General features: G+C 38.7%; 2 protein-coding genes across 2 annotated transcripts; both read left to right on the plus strand.

The window, feature by feature from the left end:
* Window positions 1–6431: 6431 nt before the first annotated feature.
* Window positions 6432–16202, plus strand: LOC107484263 (uncharacterized protein At5g02240). The gene is made up of 7 exons (XM_016104875.3): window positions 6432–6855; window positions 7952–8223; window positions 8323–8359; window positions 8453–8550; window positions 8632–8693; window positions 14826–14949; window positions 15722–16202. Exons 1-7 carry the CDS (start codon window positions 6615–6617, stop codon window positions 15839–15841), a joined length of 954 nt encoding a protein of 317 aa, XP_015960361.1. The 5' UTR covers window positions 6432–6614; the 3' UTR covers window positions 15842–16202.
* A 341-nt stretch (window positions 16203–16543) lies between these two features.
* On the plus strand, window positions 16544–17482 carry LOC110280478 (uncharacterized protein At4g04775-like). Its single transcript, XM_021141538.2, has 2 exons — window positions 16544–16994; window positions 17073–17482. The coding sequence occupies exons 1-2, from the start codon at window positions 16797–16799 to the stop codon at window positions 17343–17345; spliced, it is 471 nt and encodes a 156-aa protein (XP_020997197.2). The 5' UTR covers window positions 16544–16796; the 3' UTR covers window positions 17346–17482.
* Window positions 17483–19000: the final 1518 nt, after the last annotated feature.

Consider the following 19000-nt stretch of genomic DNA (forward strand, 5'->3'; position numbering starts at 1 on the left):
ATTAAATTAGAGAATTTATATGATTTAAATAAAATCTTGACCGTGAGAAGATTAATTGAAAGTTCTATCCTTGTTGAAATTTTGTCAAGATCAATTAATAATTAGTCATTGTTTTTATTTAGTTAACCCTCAACGAATGAATGAAAGTCAAATTAAAAGTCAACTTCTATTCACAAGTCCGAATCCTCTCCCTTGGGAAGTATTAGAGTTAGTGACTAACAAGCCAACCAACAATGAACCAATTACAATTGAACTCTTGAGTATTCCAACTCAAGGTTCTCCTTTTAATCAACTCCCAATCAAGTTGGGGAACTACTCCATCATTATAAATGTAAACTTCACAAAATCAATAAGGGGAATAAGAAGAGACATAATAAATAATGATGAAAGAGATTAATTAAAAGTAAAAATAGTTTTGTATTAATAAACTATGAAAATAATCCAATATCAACTCTGGACAGATTGAGAATACGAAAGAGTAAATGAAAAGTAAATAACAAACTATAATAACTAGTACCGGAGGTAGACTCTTCTCAAAAGCTAAAGCCAAAAATCTTCAATCCTAATTTATGAATGTCAAAAAGAGAAACCTAGGGAAGGAGTAAAATCAGATCTAAAAACTTGAAATTATGCGAAATGAATTGTTGCCCTTGTCTCTGCATGTTCACTGGCTCTAATCTATGTTTCTGGGCCGAAAACTGGGTTGAAATGCGGCCCAGAATCTATGCCAGTGACTTCTGTAATTTTGCGGATCGCGCACGTCACGCGGCCGTGTCGTCCACGCGTTCGCGTCACTCAGCATTTTTCGTACCACGCGTGTGCATCGTCCATGCATTCGCGTCGTTCGTGCAACTTCCAATCCGCGCGGTCGCGTTAGGAACGCGAGCGCGTCACTGTGATTTCTTCCATTTCACGCGGTCGCGTGAGCCATGCGACCGCGTGACTTCTCGCTGGTCATCTCCTTAATTCCTTGTGTTCCTTCCACTTTTGCACGCTTCCTCTTCATTCCTTACGCCATCCTTGCCCTATGAAGCCTGAAATACTTAACACACAGATCACGGCATCGAATGGTACGAAAGAAAATAAAAATATACAACTAAAAGGTCTTTAGGAAGCAAGTTTTCAATCATAGAATATTTTTAGGAAGGAATTGTGAATACAATTAATCATATGAATAAGTGAGCTAAGACTTGATAAAACCACACAATTAAACACAATATGAATCATAAAATAGCGATTTATCACTTACACAATGAAATGTTAGTAGTACATGTGCTCTAAGCAAGCAAAATTAAAGATATGAAGGTGCAGAGAAACAGAGACATTTTGGTTGCAAAAATAAGAGGGTGTGCATGATACATTGCATAAAATATAAGTGGCACACCAAACTTAGTGTGACACTTTTACTTGGAGTTGATTGTTAGAGTGATTTCTTCATGAAGAGCTTTTTGAATTGATGGTTCAGTGAGCTCTTCCTTCATGTAATTCTCTGCTTCACTTGAGTTTAGACTTCCTTGATTGTCCTTCTCACTTTCTTGTTCTTCCACTTCCTCTTTTGCACTCAACTATTGACTTAATAACACTTTCATGGAGGAAGTTTGTTGTTCTTCCCAAAATTTCTTCATCTCCTCTTCATATTTCTCAATCACAGATTCAAGTGTTAAGGGTCTTTGGTTCAGGGAGGTTTGTGGAGGTTGTGAGTCTTCATGTTCTTTTATCTCAAGTGGCTTCTGTGGATATGCAGCTTCAGGTTTAATTGCCTCCACCACCTCCTTTTCCATTGAAATTTTACTTGACACAGAGGCTTCCTCATCTTGCTCTTCCACTTTCTCCTTCACATCCACCAAGTGATCTTCATTCTTCTTGCTTAGTGGTTCTGAGTGTTTCCCTATGTTCTCCAAATGCTCATCCATCTTCTGAAGAAGGATTTCTTTTTCTCTCCAGGATTGTTGTTGTTCATCCATGAGTTGTTCTTGTCTTTTCAATAATTCTTTGGATTTTTGAAGGGGATCCTCAGCTATTAGCTCAAAAGATGAAGGTTGAGAATGAGTTTCTGGATATGTGGGTGCTGTAGTGAAGTTGTTTTGAGTGGTATTGGATGAATCTTGTGGATTATGAAATAAGTTTTGTGGTTGGTGGAATGAATTGTATGGATCTTGGAAGAGACTTTGTGTTGAGGCATAATCAAGTGATGAACAATCTTCAAATGAGGAACTGGGAGGTGAGGTTGGACAATTTTGTATGAGTGAATTGAAGGTTTGCTCAAGTGATGATTGCTCTTGATAAGTGGAGTATGAACTGTTGAATGTTACTTGGTTTTGATCCTCCCACCCACAAATTCATCAAAGTGTGGATTATTTTGTGGCATGGATAAACAATCTTCCAAGTATGCTCTGGCAGCACAATCAAGTGATAATGTCCTTAAATAATTAGAATGTGAATCATTGCATTTTCCTTCACAGCCATCATTTGTGTACGTGCCATCACAGTATGAGTCACTTTGTGGCTCTGGAAAATAGCTCATTTCACTTGATTGTTCATACTCCCTCATTCCTTGTTGATACTCTCATCCACCATGAGGATAATGACATAAGTCATTTTATGGTTCTAGACAGTATATCATGTGCTTAGCTTGATCAATTTGTGGCTTTGGAGCAAATCTCCATGGATTGGAGTGCTCAGAATTTACAATTTCTTGGTGATATTCCCAGCCACCCTTAGAATAATGACTTGAATCACCTTGTGGTGGTGAGAAATATCCCATATGATTCTCTTGCTCATCTTATGATTCTGAAGCATATCTCCATGGATTGGAGTGCTCAGGATCTGCAATTTCTCGGTGATATTCCTAACCACCATTAGAATAGTCACTTGGTGATGGTGGGTAATATCCCAGAAAATTTGCTTAATCACAAGATGAGTTGAACTCCATTTGAATTTTGTAAAACACAACACCAAATAGAATTGAAATTCATGTCTCAGATGAGATTTGCTTAGTGAGACAAAAACACAAACACCTTGGTTTCAATTTAAAACATAGAACAAAAACAAAGAAAATGCTTAATCTAGACTTCTCACCCACTTAATCATTATTGATCTAATCAATCCCCAGCAACCGCGCCAAAAACTTAATGGTGTTTTGTGAAAAAATAAATTCCCAAACACACAACTAACCGACAAGTGTACCGGATCGCATCAAGTAGTAATAACTCACTTAGAGTGAGGTCGATCCCACAGGGATTGATGGATCAAGCAACTTTAGTGGGTGATTAGTTTAGTCAAGCTAACATTGAGTGAATTGTGTGAAGTGTAACCAACAGAAAGTAAATGGCAGTGAATTAAAAGTTGTAGAAAGTAAAATTGACTGAATCTTAAAGAGTAAGAAATGTAAATTGATGGAATCTTAAATGACAAGAAATGTAAATTGTATTGAATGTAAAGGGGATTGGGTGCTGGAAATTAAAGGGGCAATGAAACAAGCAATCAAAGAGATCTTGAAAATAAGTGACAGAAAATTTAAAGTGCAGGAAAATTAAATTCAGATCACAGTAGCTCAAATGTAAAATGCAGAGGAATACACGTGCAGGAAAGTAAATTGGGAGCAATAGAATAGAAAGTAAAAATTGCAGAGAAGGAAATTGTAGCAGAAAAGTAAACCAGCAAGAAGACTGAGATCAATTCTCAAATCTCAAAGAGCACTTGATAATTTCAATGAAACAGTGAAAAAAACAGCAAAGCAAAATTGCTTGAGAAAGCTAAATAGAGATGAAACTCAGCTTAATTGCAAAATGAAATTGAAGATCTCAGAAAATCAAAGAGACTAGAAAACAAGTCTAGATCTCAATTCCTTCCTTGATCCAACAGCAAATAACTTGAAGAAGAAAGAGAAATGAAAACAGTAAAGAGACTTTGATTCAAATCACACTTCACTAAAATGTTGCAGAAGAAGAACAAAGAGAAATCTCAAAGGGAGAATGAAACAAAATTCCTTCAATTCTCCACCCAAGATTCAAAACAGAAAATGAAAACTAAAAGAGAGAGCAAAATGAAAACTAAAGAATACAAAACTCCCTATTGGAGCCAGCCTTCCCTAATGGAGAGCTCCTCTAATGAAATGAAACAGATGCCTTTTTATAGGCTTTACCCAATGAAAATGAAATTACAATTAAAATGAAAATCCTAATTCTAGCTTGTTCTTGTGCCTTTGAGTCAACGGGCCTTGCTTTCTTTTTATTTGAAGAGTGGATCCGGTTGGCTTTTTAATTTAGTGAAGAATTGAATTAAATTGGATTTTTGGTTGAATTTGGACCATGGGTGTTGCTCCCAGGGGAAGGCTCGGCTCTTGGCAAGAGCTTTGGCCAAGAGCTTTGGTTCCCTTCCTTGCCAAAGTGTGCGTATTTAAGCTCTTGGCAAGAGCTTTACTTGTCCTTGAGGTCCATGGTTCAAGCCTTGGGTGAAGCACTTGCTGGCCATTTTCCTTGGCACATGAGTAGCGCTACTTCCTTGCTTCCCTTGGTATCCCTCTTCGAATCCTGGTGGAAGCACTTTGATTCATTTTTGCTTATTTTTGGCCCTTAAAGATGTTTTTCACTCGTGTCTCAATTCTATGCCAAATATGGATTGCCAAATATTGTTGGAAAGCTCTGAATGTCAGCTTTCCAACGCAACTGGAAGCACATCAATCGGACATCTGTAGCTCAAGGTATAGCCCTTTGAAGAAGGCATGGTCATGTTGTGAGCGCCCAGATTTTAACTTTGCGAAAATTTTGCTTCCAAGCTCATTTTCCTTGATTTTTCCTTGAAGAAGCCCGAAAAAGCTCTTGGCAAGAGCTTTAGGCAAGAGCTTTGCTTTGAGTTTTGCCATGCTTTTTGAAGTAAAGCTCTTGGCAAGAGCTTTAGGCTCTTGGCAAGAGCTTTGTGCCTTTGCTCCTTGTTGTGAGACACGCTTTTCTTCCCTTGGACCACGCTTTTCTTCCTTAGTTTGGTCATGGACCGCGCTTTTAAAAGTGTAGCCTAAGGCTCTAAAGTGTGCTCCAACTTCAAAGTGTGCCCCAAAACTCTTTTTTTTTTCTCCTTTTTAGCTTATTTTGTGCTTCTTTGCTTCTTTTTCTTCTTATTTCCTACAAGATTTATAAAATTAAAAGATCAAGGAAATATACCATTTAAGCACAAAAGCATTCAATATTTAAGCACAAATCATCAATTTAAGTATAACTATTTCTGATTCAAAAAAAAAAAAAGTTTTAACCCCTATGTCACCTTAGAGGGCTATACTTTATATTAACTTTTTCAACATCAAAAGTTCCGGTAATGATTCTTTAGATGCTAATGAGTCAAAAATGTTTTTTTAGTGAATTTTTAGAAATCGTTTATTGTTCTGTTTTAAATTTATAAGTTTATAAAAATATAGATTTTCTGAAATTTGAACTAAAACATAAAAATTAGATTTCTATTCATATTTGTTATGATTTTTTGATATTTTATTTGAATTCAAATGAGAGTATTTTCTTATTGATATATTAACTTTAAAGTAGTAAATGTCAATAATCTGTATCAGTACTAATTCGAATTAAGCTGATTCGATTTACTATATATGGGTTGTTCAATATAAATCGAATCTAGTTGATTTGATTTACTACTCATGGGCTATATTTTGAATATCAATCATTGGTAATTCGAATCAAATAATTTCGATTTACCAATAACCCTGCTCATTTGAATCAAATTGATTCGATTTGATACCAGAATGTGTAATTCGAATTAAATCAATTCGATTTATATAGATATATGCATTGGAACATCTACTTAACATTTTTTATTTTGGAACTATTGAGTAATATTGATGGTTCATTGATTTATTTAAGTGTTTTACCTTTTTTTAAATATTTTTGTTAATATTCTAAATATTTATGAGTAAAAATGACCATTTTTTCTAATTTTAACTTAATTCTTTTCGTTTCAAACTAAAAAATTGCTATAAGAATTGAATTGTAAATCATTTTTTTAAGAATTCAATTATGTTCTAAAATATTTATTAAATTTACTCTTTAAATATCATATTTTATTAAGTTATTATATAAAATTTATAAAATTATATATACTAATTATTATATGTCGATTAAAATAAAAATATTATATAAATAAAAAAAATCATTATATATTTATATTTAAATATATATTTTATATTTTAAAATATATTTAATATGAGTAGCTATTTTATTGTGCAACTCTAACATGAGTAATTTAAAAGTTGAGTCTAGCTCGAACAAAAGTCGACTTAAACACGACACTACCCATCCAAATTTCTTTTCCCAAATAAATGGAAAATCCTATTTTACCAGAAAAAAAAAGGAAAATACAGATCCAAATTAATAGTAACCGGATAAGGTAAGCGGATAAGGAAATCCGAAAGTAAACACTAAAGAATATCTAAAGAAAGGAATCATAAGAATAATTAATAAGTTCGTCAACAAGAAGTGAGGCTCAACCAACGACAGATTCATACATTTACATTTCTGTCTAAGGGTGGCATCTTGGAACACAGTGTTACAGATAGCTGAATTCAATCTTCATTCATTGATTAAGGCACAATGCAGTTGTGAACAGCAACCGTGATGGCTATGGCTCATACACGTGTCCCTTTCCAATGCCATAAATACTCACTTCCCTCACCGATTTCTTCTTCCTCATTAAGGCTTCTGTCTTCTTCTTCCTCTTCTTTGTGGTCTTTTTCATCATCGTTTGCTACGAGGAGGAGCCATAAGGGTGTGAAGGGGAGGGTGGGAATCAGTGTTGCGACCATGGCTGATTCATCAAAGAGAACTGTGATTGTCACTGGTGCTGGTGGCCGTACAGGTGAGTGAGTCTCTTTTTGTTGTATGCTTAGTCAAATTCCATGCTTTCTTTCCCTGTCAATAGATAAAGAGAGCGAGACAAAAATTGGCATTTTGGGGTTTTTAAGGTCTTAGGTGAAGTTAAATGATGTTTGAAAGATGCTGCTGTTATGTTTCTTGTTGCATGTACCATAATCTGTGTGTAAAGGATAAGGCTACAGCATGATATGGTTCTGCTGGAGTTAAATCCCAAACTGGTCCTGAGATTTAAAGCCTGCACTAAAATAGTCGTCCAGGTCTCAATTGCACCAATTACGTCCTCTCCACCACTAGTGATTGCCAATCTCAGGTGCCTAAGTGGTGCAATTAGAAACATTTCTGTAGAAATCGCACTTGTAAGTTCAGAACCTCACTTCACAGAGGTTTTGTTACAGTGAAGAATGCATTCTAAAGTTCTATGCCTCTATCGCGATAGGGATGGCAACACAAACCCGATCTGCAGTTATCCAATCTGATGGGGTTGGGTTTCAGGACATATTATCAAATGTGTTGATTTGTGCATTGCTCTTGAAAGTCTTCATAGTTTTGTAGTATCAAATGATTAAGGTTGTTGGTTTATGATGCCATATAAATGAAAAGAAAACTGAAATTATATGATTGTATAAATTAGAATAGAAAAGAAAAACACTTTGACTTATGATTATTGAAAATTTTTTGGGTTAATAGTCAAATTAGTCCCTGTAAGACAAGACATTCTTTAAATTTGTCCCTAAAAGATTTTTTCAATCAAATTGGTCCTTCAAAAATTACGAATTAATTATATATGTCTTTCAGTTACTCTACTCATAATTTTTGTCAACGATTGATGATGTAAAATGTTAACTGATAGCATACATATGTTCAATTGGATGCTAACTAAATATGTTTAAGAAAATTTATCAATTTAGTCACTAGCCCTTAGCCCCTTAGCATTCTCCTATATTATGTTCTATCTTAGCATTCTCCTATTCCTATTTCTTATAGAACTTGAACATATGCAGTTACCTAGGTTAACAATACAAGAGGGTAGTGATACGTTAGAGGTCCTAACATAGTTTTACTCTTGTTACCTTTTTCAGGACAAATAGTGTATAAAAAACTAAAAGAGCGGTCAGCCGAGTATGTTGCAAGAGGCCTTGTCAGAACTGAAGAAAGCAAACAGAAAATTGGTGCTGCGGATGATGTTTTCGTGGGGGACATAAGAAATGCTGATAGTATCGTTCCTGCAATTCAAGGTGTGGATGCTCTAATAATTCTTACAAGTGCAGTGCCACAGATGAAAGCTGGGTTTGATCCAACCAAAGGTCAACGACCTGAGTTCTACTTTGAAGATGGTGCTTATCCTGAACAGGTGCAACTACTAATAGTTTCCATGTATTAGATGTACTTAATTAAAATTTGATATTTATCTCCTTTTCACTCATACTGTACTATATCTTTTGCTTATTAGGTTGACTGGATTGGGCAGAAAAACCAAATAGATGCTGGTAGGGTCTGTTTATGTTCTTTTGATTAATCGTAGAACATAACAAATTTGTCCATGTTTGCAATATTGAAATTGGTTTTACCTATATGAACAGCTAAGGCTGCAGGAGTGAAGCAGGTTGTGTTGGTTGGGTCTATGGGAGGAACAGACCTTAACCATCCTTTGAACAGCTTGGGTAATGGGAATATATTGGTTAGTTATTTTTTCTCCTTCAAGTAGAGCTTGCATTTCATTTTAGAGCACGATGCAAGTTTCATATTGTATTGATTGCAGGTTTGGAAAAGAAAGGCTGAGCAATATCTTGCAGACTCTGGTATTCCATACACAATCATAAGGTGCACCAATTTCTGTCCGTACTTAGACATATATAGCTGTCCGAGGATTTTTCTTATATGTTTCGTTCTTTTGTTTGTTCAGTGGAAGAATATTTCGGGTTTGAGTTGAAATTGCATTTTAAATAAAGTGTTTAAATCCACTAAAATTTAACAGCACCTACAAACTCACTCTCTGTTGATGCTTAGTATTATCTTCATACCGGGTTGTTTTGGCCGGAATTTTTTATATTGTTCTTTCTGCTGTACAAAATTTGAAAAGTTAGAGTTGTATATGGAAATAACAATGGCCTTGCTTATGCAAAGTGAATTTGTATAGAAGTATTATGTTACCTACCCTGGAGAGAGAGAATGCTGACTCAGCAGCAAAGGCAGCCAAAAAAGGAAAGAAAATAATCCCTTTACCTTATCATTATTCTAGAAGAAGCAACAAAGAAAAGGGAGGAATAATAGGCAGGAGAAACGTGTAATCATAAGTGACAATAATTGATGAGAGAATCAGGGAGGCGTAATCGTAGGAGTTGAATGCTAATTATGATAATTAATTTGAGGGAAGGCAATAAAAGGAGGAGCTGATTAGGTGAGAGGTACGAAAAAATTTGGAAAGGCCTAGGCTAGGAGAGAAGATGACTCTCGAAATTCCTCTATTATCTTTTACTGTTCTATTGTATTTCGGTATTTCCATTAAAATAAATACCAGTGTAACAACTGGTAATAGAGCACCGATCTTCGGTGTTCTGTGCATGGTTTCCACGCGAGCTGCCATGGAGTCGAGGTTGGAAGTTTTGGAGAAGCAAATGGAGGAGATGAGGGAGGCTCATAATTGTTCGCTGGAAGTTCAAAACCGATCATTTGAACTCTTATCCACCAACCTGCTGAGACAGGTGAGGAAAAAGCTTTCGCAACAACACCATGACCAGGGAGGAAAAGGGGCTGGAGGGAGCAATGGGAGAGATGGAGAAGGTTCAGAAGGTAGGGGCGGCGGCAATAATGAAGGTGAAACAGAACAGAGGAGATTTGAGCCTACCAGGAAGCTTGACATTCCCATCTTCTCGGGAGATGATGCAAATGGCTGGCTGGTAAAGATGGAAAGATATTTTCGTGTCTCCCAGGTGGCTCCGGCAGAAAGGATGGACGTTGTCACTCTTGCTTTGGAGGGAGAGGCTCTCGCATGGATGGAGTGGTGGGAAGAATACACACCATTTCAGACATGGAGACGATTCAAGGAGGACTTATTGAAACGTTTTCAACCTGTAGCTGCTCTCAACCCATGGCTCCATTACTAGAGGTGAAACAGGTGGAGGACGTCGCTCAGTATAGGCGAGAGTTTAAGGCTGCAGGACGAATGCAGAGAAACCTGGGAATAGAGGCTCTCATGTGCATCTTTGCAAATGGACTTAAAAAAGAAATTCAGGCGGAGTTGGAAGTGGCTCGGTTTGATAATTTACCAGCTTTAATGGATAGAGCGACGGCTATTGAATGGAGAAATCAAGCATGGAAGGAGACCAGGGTTGACCCTAACGGCAGGAGGGTGGAGGGGTTGTCGAAAGGGAGCAGGTTAGGTAGATTTGGTTCGGTGGGAGCTAGATTTGGATTTTTGAAAAATTCTAGTTCGGCGAAGTGCAACACCCACGACGGCAGAGGCAAAGCGAGGAGCGAGATTGGATCCAACACAAACAGAGGTACCCCTACTCCTCGTACAGGCCTCAACACCAGTTCGAACGGAGGAAGTAGCACTTCTCATTCGCAGACGACTCGTAACAGCGGCACACGGTGGCTCTCAAACGAAGAGTGGGCAGAGAGACAGAGGAAAGGGTTGTGCTTCAGATGTGGAGAGAAGTGGGGACCTGATCATAGGTGCTCCATGAAGCACTATCAAATCATACTCCTAGGAGAAGATGCAGAAGAGGAGGCAGAAGGAGATGTAGGGATGAACCAAGAAGCCCATGAAGGGGAACCTGAACGGGAAGAGCTGCAAGTATCATCATACAGCTATTGGGGACTTACTACTCACAAGACCTTTAAGGTCCAAGGCGAGATTCGGGGAAGAACAGTGGTGGTGCTCATCGACCCTGGGGCTTCAGCAAATTTCATTGCCACCGAGGTGGTTAGGCGGCTGGCATTACCGGTGAGAAAGAAAAGGGAGTTTCAAGTGGAGGTGGGGAACGGTGCTGTAGAAAAGGGGAATGAAGGCTGTGAAGGAGTTCACTTGAATGTTCAAGGGGTCCGAATAATCCAAAACTTCTTTGTAATGAAGCTGGGCTGTTCGGAGGTGGTGTTAGGAGCAGGATGGTTGGCAAGTCTAGGGAGGTTTGTGGGATATTATGGAGAATTAACATTGAACTGGAAGCAAGATGGTAGGGAGATGCAACTAAAAGGTGATCCTTCCAGGGCTTCATGGAAGAAGACCTTGCACGCTCTGAAAAGTGATGGGGAGGGTTATGTTATCACCACCAGGGTTGCTGCCACCGAGGAGCAAGAGCAAGAGGTGATTTCTGCTGAAGCTCAACAATTTCTACAACAATATGGGGACCTGTTTTAGACCCCTGTAGGCCTCCCACCCAAACGCGAAAAGGACCATGCAATCATCTTGAAGGAAGGGTCAGCGAGAAGGACCATGTAATCATCTTGAAGGAAGGGTTAGAGATTCCTCGCATCAGACCCTATAGATACCCACAATATCAGAAAAACGAGATTGAGAAAACTGTAGAAGAGATGCTGAATTCTGGCATCATACGTCCGAGCACTAGCCCGTTCTCAAGTCCGGTGATCCTAGTTAAAAAAAAGATGGAGGCTGGCGATTCTGCATAGATTACTAAGCATTGAATCGAGAGACCATAGCTGATAAATTCCCAATTCCGGTGATTGATGAGCTGCTGGACGAATTGGGAAATGCAAAAGTATTCCCTAAGCTAGACCTCAAGTCCGGCTATCACCAAATAAGGATGAGAGAAGATGATATCCACAAACCGCTTTTCGAACTCATGAAGGACACACTGAGTTTCTCGTGATGCCCTTTGGGCTCACAAACGCTCATTCCACTTTTCAAGCACTCATGAATCAGGTGTTGCGGCCATTTTTGAGGAAGTTTGTTTTGGTTTTTTTCGATGATATACTCGTCTAGAGCTTGAGTTTGGAAGAACATTGGGGTCATTTGTAGCAGATTTTTGAAGTCCTCCGGTGCAACCAGCTCTACCTCAATCAGAAGAAATGCAAATTCGCCCAAGAACGTATTGAATACCTGGGTCACATTATATCTAAAGGAGGAGTGGCAGCAGACCCCAAAAGGGTTCAAGACATGGTGGATTGGCCAGTTCCAAGGGACCTCAAAGGGTTGAGGGGATTCCTTGGGTTAACCGGTTACTATCGCCGTTTTGTGAAGAATTATGGAGGCATAGCTTGCCCCTTACACAACTACTGAAAAAGGATCAATTGAAGTGGGGTAATGAGGCACAAGCAGCTTTTGAAGCACTCAAGACTGCCATGGTGACAGTCCCAGTGCTAGCTGTCCCTTCATTTTCAAAGCCCTTCGCAGTGGAAACTGATGCTTCTGGGAAGGGATTAGGGGCAGTACTGCTGCAGGAAGGCAGGCCGGTGGCTTACATGAGTCAGAAACTTTCTGAACAAGCTCAAGCTAAATCTGTTTATGAGAGGGAGTTGATGGCTATGATCCTGGCAATTCAAAAATGGAGGCATTACCTCCTGAGTCAACGGTTCACTGTTTATACGGACCAGAAGAGTCTTAAATTCTTTCTTGATTAGAGAATTGGAGGCGAGGAACAACAGAAGTGGATGACCAAGTTGCTTGGGTTTGATTTCGAAATAAAATACAAGGCAGGGAAAGACAACCAAGTAGCTGATGCCCTCTCCAGAAAATTCCAATTTGCTGCTGTTTCCATGGTTTCAGCTGCTGAATGGGCAAACTTAGAAGAGGAGGTGGAGGTGCAACTGAACCAAAACTCGAGCATCATGCAGGATCTGATTTTTGATTTTTGGAAAGGAGGTTACTGCTGGATATGCATTGAAAAATGGGAGGTTGCTGCACCAAGGGCGTTTGGTTATTCCAAGGCATTCGGAGTTGATTCCCAAGATATTGGAAGAATTCCATGACACAAAGTTGGAAGGACATTCTGGTTTTTTCCGAACTTATAAGAGGATAGCTGGAGTACTGTATTGGGAGGGAATGAAGAAGGCCATCATGGATTATGTGAGACAATGTGAAATATGCCAAAGGAACAAACATTCCACCTTGACTCCAGCTAGGCTGCTACAGCCACTCCCTATTCCAACAAATATTTGGTCGGATATAGCTATGGACTTCATTGGAGGACTACCAAAGGCAAAAGGGAAGGACACCATCTTTGTTGTGGTTGATAGGATGACGAAGTACGCTCATTTCTTTCCCTTATCTCACCCTTATTCAGCAAAGGAAGTTGCAGACCTGTTTGTGAAGGAAGTGGTGAGACTTCATGGGTTCCCTACATCGATTGTTTCCGACCATGAGCGGTTGTTCATGAGTGGTTTCTGGTCCGAAGTCTTCAAAGGCAGCAGGCACATCATTAAAGATGAGCTCAGCCCATGATGGGCAAAGCGAGGCGGTCAACAAGTGCGTGGAAACTTACCTCAGGTGCTTCGCGGGGTCTACGCCAAAGCAATGGCCCCGATAGCTGAGTTGGGCAGAATATTGGTATAACACCAATTATCATGGGTCGATCAAAATGACCCCCTTCAAGGCCCTTTATGGAAGGGAACCCCGGTTCTGTTGCGGGGTCAGGGCGAAGCTGCGGTTGAAGAAGTAAGAAATCTTATGGAGGAAAGGAATCAGATGTTGGATGAATTGAGGTTTCAACTAGAAATGGCCCAAAACCGAATGAGGACATATGCTGATAAGAAGAGGAGGGACGTCACTTTTGAGCCAGGAGAGTTTGTGTACCTCAAACTGCAGCCTTGTCGAATGAAAACCTTGGCAAAAAGGTCAACTAAAAGCTGAGTGCAAGATTCTATGGCCCTTATGAGATTCTTACGAAGATTGGGCAGGTTGCCTACAAGCTTAAATTATCGGAAGGAGCTCGGGTGCATCCGGTCTTCCATGTTTCTTTATTGAAGAAGTGTGTCAAGCCCACTGCTCGGATTCAGCCACTTCCTACGACTCTAACAGAAGAGTATGAACTACAAGCTGAACCCCAAGAAATCCTAGCTGTTAGGAAAAATGCGGCTGGTAAATTGGAGGTGTTGATCAAGTGGAGGGACCTTCCAGAATTCGAGAACTCGTGGGAAGCAGCAGCTGCAATTCAAGAAGCCTTTCCTTCCTTTCACCTTGAGGACAAGCTGATGCTTCAAGGGGAAGGTATTGTTACATACCCTGGAGAGAGAGAGAATGCTAACTCAGCAGCAAAGGCAGCCAAAAAAGGAGGAGCTGATTAGGTGAGAGGTAGGAAAAGATTTGGAAAGGCTTAGGCTAGGAGAGAAGAGGACTCTCGAAATTCCTCTATTATCTTTTACTGTTCTATTGTATTTCTGTATTTCCATTAAAATAAATACCAGTGTAACATATTATTACTTGGATTTAGATATTAAATTTAAGGGTGAACTTGGGAGAGTATAATGCAGCACTAATAACTGTCACTGATAAAATCAACCGTTTGAAACTTGTAAAATTACAGGCAGGCATAGGATACTTGTTCTAATTAACAGTTATCACTTGCATGTTACTCTAACCCATCACATTTGTACATATCCATATTACTTGTTCTCATGTTTCCCGGACACACATTTAACTGTAACAACTTGTATCAGCTAGAGCTGAAGTAGCCTTTGTTATTGTTAGTGAAAGAAAATCCAACGTGGATTTAAGTCCTTTGGGTGTATACCATTGCGGAAAACAAGAAGTTTCTAGATTAAATAAAGATAATGTCAAAAGTAGGGCTAGTCGTAAAAGGGCCTTTTCCTTCCTTCCAGAAAGGTTTTTGCATGCTACATTTAGTTCCATGGCTACTACTCTTCATTAAGCATTCTTTTTTAATATTTTGTGGGAACTTGTTCTTAATGTTCTTATTGTTAATGTACATTAAAGTCTCTGGTTGGGGCATTCTTATGAGCATGCTGATATTTTTCCTCTTTCTTTTTTGGCCTCAGGGCTGGTGGCTTGCAAGATAAAGAAGGTGGTATTCGGGAACTACTCGTTGGGAAGGATGATGAGCTTCTCAAGACAGAAACCAGAACCATTGCTAGACCCGATGTCGCAGAAGTCTGTATTCAGGTATCCCCTCCATCTTCTGAAGGTTTAATTAATCTATACATCTTAAGAATTCAATCATATCATAATCATTACATTGAATATGTCAGTAGTCAATCCTCTAGAGCAAATTCTTGTCACAAAATTTTTCATATTCAACTATACAAACTTAGATAGGAATCTATATGAAATTTTAGAAAGTTTTGCATATTCGGTTTTCTGTAAGGACTTGATTAAAAAATTTTAAACTATATGGACTTGCGATATAACTAAACCTATCACAAATTGTTGACAGGGTTTTACCATGGTTTTGAGAACCAGATCGAACTGGCCGATATGACTCAGTTAACCAAGAATTGGCCATCAGACCAGTTCGATTTAAGATACAAACCGCTTGCCAATGAATTGGTCAAAAATCAGGATAACCAATTGAACAGTGTTGATTTTTTACCGGTGAACCCGTTTAAAATAATAAATCACAAAAAAAAAATCATTTTTTTAAAGAAATTATATATTTTATACATAAATATATTATTTTATTATATCCAGTTCAACATCGGTTGAACTCGACTGATCTTTGAACCTCTGACTCTACTGGTTCAATGACTAATTCGGTTTTCAGAACCTTTGGTTTTACAATACCAAACTTTTCCATTATTTTAACCACATGAACCTATTTAGGGAAACACGACTTGGTTATTTTGTTAGTCTGTACCAGCTCCCTGAAAATTCCCCTTTTTTTGGATTCTTATTGAGTCTGAGATTTTTGCATCCCGTTGTTCCTCTTGTTTAACAGGCACTAAATTTTGTGGAGGCTCAGTTTAAGGCATTTGACTTGGCATCAAAACCTGAGGGAGCTGGTTCACCAACAAAGGACTTCAAGGCCTTGTTTTCTCAGATCACTACCCGTTTTTGAATTTTGAGTGGTGTTGTCATGTTTCAAAATAACTCGTTGGCCAGCGGCAGACCCTTAAATGAAGCTTCGATCTGCGACGGATTAGTCCTTGATTCGTCGGGTTGGGGGATACGGTGGGCAACCAAAAAAAACACTTATCTATTTTAGTCCCAACATTTGGGATTGGACCTCCATAGCTAGAAAAATCACTGTCATGACAGTTCATTAAAAGATTGTGTAAAGAAAATTATTGACTTTCATGGTACCAGCACAGCAAGCCTGACAAAGTCAATCAACACCTTTATTAGTGTTTATGATTTCATGGCATTGTTCTCAATTTCGTGATATAACAAATTACAAATGGAATTCATGATTGGATCAATTCTTTGGAAGAACAAAAGTATAACTGCCTTTGTTGTCCGAAGTAGTGTTTATTGTCATCAGTTTCCTAATTGTCCCCATAATAATATTTTTATTATTATTGTTATTTAACTAAACTGTATCTGTTTTCAGAGTATATTTTAAAAGTATAATTTGTAATATATTCACTTTATTAGAAATGTAAAAAAAATGTATAAAATATTTATCATTTTATTAAGATCTCGTCATGTTTTCTTGTGGTGTTTTTAAAATTTATCCTTAAGACGCATGGGGATTTTTAATTTTAGAGTAAAAGACATATCGGTCCCTGACCTTTTTAAAATTGGACATTTTCGTCCCTTAAGATTTGAAAATACTTTTAAATCCCTCACCTTGTAAAATCTGGGACAATTGAACCCCTCCGTTGATTTGGGTTGAAAAACGTCACCGGAGAAGGCTGATGTGGCTGGGGGAGTGTGACCTGTCCGTTTAGGTTGCTGAGCTGGAGGGGATACTAAAAGTTGAAGGACAGATCGATCCCTCACCCACAAAACGACGTCGTCCCCTTCCCTGAGCCCTATTTGATCGAAAACCTTGGAGGAAGACATGGGTGTTGATGCTGCGATCTTCCATGATGAGTGAAGGGAGCTTTTCATGCACAAGACTTGGAGGGGGATCTTCATGGGCTGTGCCAGGAGGATGTGTGCGAGTTGCGATTGCGCCCAAGTGTTACCGTGGCGTCTACGCCATTATGTACAAGTCAAGAACGACTAGTAACCCTAATAGAGTGTTTCTTGGGTGTCCACTGTTCAAGGTAAGTGAGTGATTTTTACAGTAGTTGGCTTATAGTGTGCTGGGTGTTAATGGGTGATTCACTGAATCTTTGTTCCAGGCTAAAGAACCCTATTGCTGGTACTTTATGTGGCTGGATGAACATTTGAAAAAAATTAAGGCCGTCGAGTTTGAAGCCTTGGGTGCGGTGGATGAAGCTGATAGAGTAGCCATTGAAGAACAGCTGCTTGGAAATAAGGATATTGAGAAAAAAGTAGAAGAGTTGGAGAGGAAGTTGTTGTCTATTGAAAGCCAAAAAAAATTGAGTTTGTGGCATATAATTGTGATTGGTGTAGTAGTTGTTGTTGTTGCTGTATGTATGTTTAGGGTGTAAACATGATTGATGTTCATAGAGTTGGTTGTAATGGTTGATGTAAAAATGGTTGATGTACATGGAATTGATGCAAAAATGATTGATGTACATGGAATTTGTTGTGGTTGCTGTATGTATGTTTTTTTTTGGAATTCTTTGTTGCTGTATGCATATAATTTAGAACATTCAGACATTATTCCAAGCATTAAACAAGATAGTAATTTTGGATAGATTTAAAGCAAAACGTTAGAATGACATTGTATCTGATTTAATCCAAAACATAGCTAAACAACATGAGTTAACTCCAAAATATGATAATTTCTGGTTGGCATGTAAACAAGTTTGCCAAGATTACTTTGCTAATAAGCATTGTCTAATGTCATGCTAATAACTAGCCAAAAAAAAAAACACAGAAATCATGCGGCCTTGTTCACTTTTTCTGAGGCTTGAGAATTCTCTTTGTAGCACTGGTAGCTGCTTTCATGGTCTCCTTCGAGGGTCCCCTGCTGGTTGGAGTTTTTTGTGTGTGTGGTGTTGGATTTGGTGGTGGATTTTGGTGGACGAAATTGTGATCCTTAATTAGTGGCTCCTTGGCATGTGCCAAAAGAACTAATTTAACTAACTGATTACTTTCTTTTCACAACTTCGTTCAACTAACCAGCAAGTGCACTGGGTCGTCCAAGTAATACTTTACGTGAGTAAGGGTCGATCCCACGGAGATTATTGGTTTGAAGCAATCAATATTTATTTTATTAGTCTTAGTTAGGATGTCAACAAGGTTATTTGGATTAAAAGTGAAATTACTAGGTTTGATTATAAAAATAAAAGAGGGAACAATGTTACTTTGTTTTGCAGTACTGGGGAATATGTTGGAGTTTTGGAGATGCTTTGTCCTTCTGACTTCAACTCTTCCTTGAAATCCTCTTCTCACACGCAGGTTCCTTCCATGGCAAGCTCTATGTAGGGTGTCACCGTTATCAGTGGCTACTTCCCATCCTCTCAGTGAAAACGTTCCTATGCTCTGTCACAGCATGGCTAATCATCTGTCGGTTCTCAATCAGGTTGGAATAGAATCCATTGATTCTTTTGCGTCTGTCACTAACGCCCAGCCCTCAGGAGTTTGAAGCACGTCACAGTCATTCACTCCGTCATGGATCATCACATTCATCATGTTGAAGTGTGAATGAATATCTTAGAATAGAAACAAGCGTGATTGAATGAAAAATAGTAGTAATTGTATTAATCCATCGAGACACAGCAGAGCTCCTCACCCCCAACAATGGAGTTTAAAGACTCATGCCGTAGAGATACAATGTAAAACATGAAAATGTCATGAGGTACGAAATAAATCTCTAAAAGTAGTTTTTATACTCGACTAGTAACCTAGGTTTACAGAAAATGAATAAACTAAGATAATTGGTGCAGAATTCCACTTCTGGGGCCCACTTGGTGTGTGCTGGGGCTGAGACTAAAGCTTTCCACGTGTAGAGGCCTTTCTTGGCGTCAATCTTCAGGTTATGACGTGTTTTGGGCGTTCAACTCCGGATAATGACGTTTTTCTGGCGTTTAACTCCAGACAGTAGCATGAACTTGGCGTTTAACGCCAAGTTACGTCATCTATCCTTGCGCAAAGTATGGACTATTATATATTTCTGGAAAGTCCTGGATGTCTACTT

The sequence above is a fragment of the Arachis duranensis genome, chromosome 4 (assembly GCF_000817695.3).
Source record: "Arachis duranensis cultivar V14167 chromosome 4, aradu.V14167.gnm2.J7QH, whole genome shotgun sequence".
Classification (NCBI taxonomy): Eukaryota; Viridiplantae; Streptophyta; class Magnoliopsida; order Fabales; family Fabaceae; genus Arachis; species Arachis duranensis.

Excerpts from the sequence above, each read along its gene's own strand:
- LOC110280478 (XM_021141538.2), top strand. The coding sequence starts at position 16,797 with ATGCTGCGATCTTCCATGATGAGTGAAGGGAGCTTTTCATGCACAAGA. Across the intron at positions 16,995-17,072 it reads TTGGGTGTCCACTGTTCAAG|GCTAAAGAACCCTATTGCTG; the intron begins GTAAGTGAGTGA and ends TCTTTGTTCCAG.
- LOC107484263 (XM_016104875.3), top strand. The coding sequence starts at position 6,615 with ATGGCTATGGCTCATACACGTGTCCCTTTCCAATGCCATAAATACTCA. Across the intron at positions 8,551-8,631 it reads TGGGTAATGGGAATATATTG|GTTTGGAAAAGAAAGGCTGA; the intron begins GTTAGTTATTTT and ends TATTGATTGCAG. Across the intron at positions 14,950-15,721 it reads TCGCAGAAGTCTGTATTCAG|GCACTAAATTTTGTGGAGGC; the intron begins GTATCCCCTCCA and ends CTTGTTTAACAG.